We start from the raw sequence: 3,592 nt of genomic DNA on the forward strand, positions 1-3,592 counted from the left end.
TGCTTTGAATCGAGGTTTATCTATTTCCTTTTTGACAGTTTTTCTTTTGGACGTGTCGAAATTATTTTGAAATTGTTTTATTTTAAAAATTTTCTATTACAAACATATGTTAAATAATTTTAAGTAATTGTAATTAAATAATTAATCAAATATATAAGTTGAATTTGATATTGACCCAAATAATGGAACTTGCCAAGAAAGTGAATGACAGAATTTTGTCAATAAATGAATTACTGGCCATGAATTGTTAAAGCCTAAAGTTCATGATTTATAAATATGTACACACTTTAAAGTTGCAAATCTAGTTAATCGAGACAAATATGAGAGCTGATGAGGTTGTCCCTGATGGGTGTTGAATTTCACTTTTGGTGTGGAAAAATGGTGATGTGTTTTTTATATGGATTATAGATACTTGTTTTTTCTTTTTAAGTTAACTTTTGAAATTAAAATTTTAAATTTAACATGTTATTAGAATATCTTTACCGATATTGGACATTCCATGAATATATTATATTTCAGTATGATTCAGAGTTTCTCTACTCATGTTAGGCTTTCAATGTGATTTTGATCGATATTGATATTGGATTTCCAATGTAATTCTGAATATGCTCCAAGTGTAATTTAGAGTTTTTCAATTGATATTGGATTTCCGGTATGATTCTGAGTGTGAGGGAGTGTGTTGAATTCCATATAAGTTAATGAAAAGGAAAATGTGCCTTTATATGAAATATAGACACTCCTTAAATTAGTTTTGAGAGATAAGTTAGACCTGATTCAGATTTAATAAAAAGAAAAAAAAAATATTTAAATTAAGATCTTACTAAGACTTAATTATAAAAAACATCTTAATTTTATTTTTTATCATAAATTTTTAATTTTAGCAATTTAGATAAATTTTTAATTTTTGCAATTTTTTAAGAAAAACAAAGAGACATTACTATAAAAAAAATCATAATATCAAAAAAAAAAAAAAAAAAAAAATCTACCCAACCTGATGCGTCGACATGCTTACAAATGAAACAAAACACATTTGGAAGCTCATGCAATTGAACTTTAATATCTGAAACAAGAGAACCAACATAAGAAACATCCAGCACGAAAGGAAATCTCTTTCAAGCTGAACCTGACCATACATGGACCAAAAAAGCTGTCCCAACTAAAACTGCATATAAACAGTAACAAACACACCAACACGGTCCCAAAGAGCCCAACCAAAACTAGTCCCCTGAGCAGTATATGCTACTGCCGTATCAACATTGCACTTCAACAAACCAAGGAGGCAGCCGTTTATAAATTGGCAATTTTTACCTACAGTCGATGAAATCCGTGTCATTTCCATCACTAAATTTTAATTTATTTTAATGAAATTATTTAAAATACATCTCAAGTTTCTTGCCTGCTTGGCTGCTTCCACAGGAAACCACACAGCTTTATCTGCGATTTCCTTTTCCTTTTCGAATACTGATACACGCTTAAACTGATATAATTTCTCCATGTTCCAGGCGGAATTGGTCACAGAAACCTGATTTCCTAGAAGCGTGTTTTCCCTTTTCAACTGCTACTAGGAGACTCCTCTATTTATACAATACATCTCAAGTTTCTGGATTCGCACTCTCATACCAAACATCAAGCATCAATTTTAGCACATACCCACGACTCAATCCATCGAGATATCTCTGCAATTGATATCTTCTTTTTCCATCTCTACAGCCATGGATAAATCTTGGAGAACTGTTTTCTTCTCTTGTGTTCTGCTTCTCTACTTATGTGTTCCACCATCTTTGGCTCAAACTTGCCGGGGCCATACTTTCTCTAGCAATCAAATATTCACTGCTTGCAGTGATCTTCCTGTGTTGAGTTCCTTCCTCTATTGGAATTACTATCCATCAAACCTCACTGCTGATATTGCTTTTCGCAAAGCTGGAGCATCCACCACCACTTGGGTTGCATGGGCTCTCAATCCTAGTGGCCAACAGATGGTGGGGTCACAGGCTATTCTGGCTTTTCATAACTCCAGCGGTGTCCCGACCGCTTATACCACGCCAATAACCAGCTTCTCCCCATCGATGCAACCGGGGAACTTGAGTTTTCAGGTCTTCAATCTTAAAGCAGAGTATTCAAATGGCGATATGATACTCTTTGCTACTCTGCACCTTACGAGTAGCTTGATATCGACCAACCAAGTGTGGCAGGAAGGTACCATGAGCGGAACTAGTTTTAATTCTCATGCCATGGATTCAGAAAACAGCGCATCAGTAGGGACTATAAATTTTGAGACTGGAGCAACAGTTGCAGGATCTGTCGGAACAAGCACTAAGAAGAATGTAAGTGATCAAAGTCAATTATCAATTTCATTATAACTAACAGATAAACATCTAAACCATGGATTGTGAAGGTGGTTTTATATTGAAAAACTTTCAGGTTCATGGAGCACTAAACGCAGTGAGCTGGGGAGTTCTGATGCCAATGGGAATAATGATGGCCAGATACTTGAAGGTGTTCAAGGTAGCAAAGCCAGCTTGGTTTTATCTGCATGCAGCTTGCCAATCATCTGCATATATCATTGGGGTTGCTGGATGGGGAACTGGTCTTAAATTGGGCAGTGATTCTCCTGGAATCAAGTACATCAAACACAGAAACATTGGCATAACCCTCTTTTGCTTTGCAACCCTTCAGGTAATAATATATTGCCTAAAAAGTCGTTCGTTTTGTCTTGTTAAGTTCTTTCTTTTATTTGCTAGATATAATGAAAATTACTCCAACTGAAACATAGATAGACATATCTTCTAACAGAGGAATTGAATGCTGTGCAGGTGTTTGCTTTGCTGTTTAGGCCAAAGCCAGATCACAAGTACAGACTGTATTGGAACATCTACCACCATTCCATTGGATATGCAACCATCATTCTGAGCATCATAAACATCTACGAGGGATTTGACATTTTAGATCCTGAGAAGAAATGGAAAAAGATTTACACTGGAATTATCATATTCTTAGGTGCCCTTGCAGCTCTATTAGAGGTTATCACTTGGATCATTGTCCTCAGAAGGAAGAAAGCAGTCACCTCCAACTAGCATGTCAATGGGAGTGCTTAGATTACAGCTGACACTTTAGGTTATTATTTTTTGTAGAGGTTATTATTTGTGTTATGGGTACTTTGGGTTGATTTACGAGTACATTGGCATTTGTTTCCATCTTTTACATTTGTTTTCATTCTCTATCAATATTGTTTCCATTCATTTAATTAATTGATTGAATTTCAATTAAGATCTCATAACAAAAATTCATAATCATGAAAAATATTTTTCAATTAATTACTAATTTACAGATTTCTTAACATGAACTATAGAGGCTTAATAACATTCTAATATCCTGCACTAAAAAATCAAAATATAAGCAACCCGACATAGGTGAAGATATGGCATGAACAAGCGTTAAAGCATCTGTCTCCATAACATCATGCTGCACATAATGAAATTTCAACAAGTTAAGAGCTTTCCGTGCCGTCAATGCTTCTGCCACAAGTGGAAAAACAGTTCGTTCACGTATGAAACATCATCGTGGCATGAAGAAAATGACCACACTCACCCTT

General features: G+C 34.9%; 1 protein-coding gene across 1 annotated transcript; it reads left to right on the forward strand.

Moving 5' to 3' along the window:
* The first annotated feature begins 1,321 nt into the window (after nucleotides 1-1,321).
* On the forward strand, nucleotides 1,322-3,211 carry LOC110628045 (cytochrome b561 and DOMON domain-containing protein At5g35735). Its single transcript, XM_021774491.2, has 3 exons — nucleotides 1,322-2,324; nucleotides 2,422-2,676; nucleotides 2,814-3,211. Exons 1-3 carry the CDS (start codon nucleotides 1,713-1,715, stop codon nucleotides 3,072-3,074), a joined length of 1,128 nt encoding a protein of 375 aa, XP_021630183.1. The 5' UTR covers nucleotides 1,322-1,712; the 3' UTR covers nucleotides 3,075-3,211.
* The last annotated feature ends 381 nt before the right edge of the window (nucleotides 3,212-3,592 follow it).

Source organism: Manihot esculenta, chromosome 12 (genome assembly GCF_001659605.2).
Source record: "Manihot esculenta cultivar AM560-2 chromosome 12, M.esculenta_v8, whole genome shotgun sequence".
Lineage (NCBI taxonomy): Eukaryota > Viridiplantae > Streptophyta > Magnoliopsida > Malpighiales > Euphorbiaceae > Manihot > Manihot esculenta.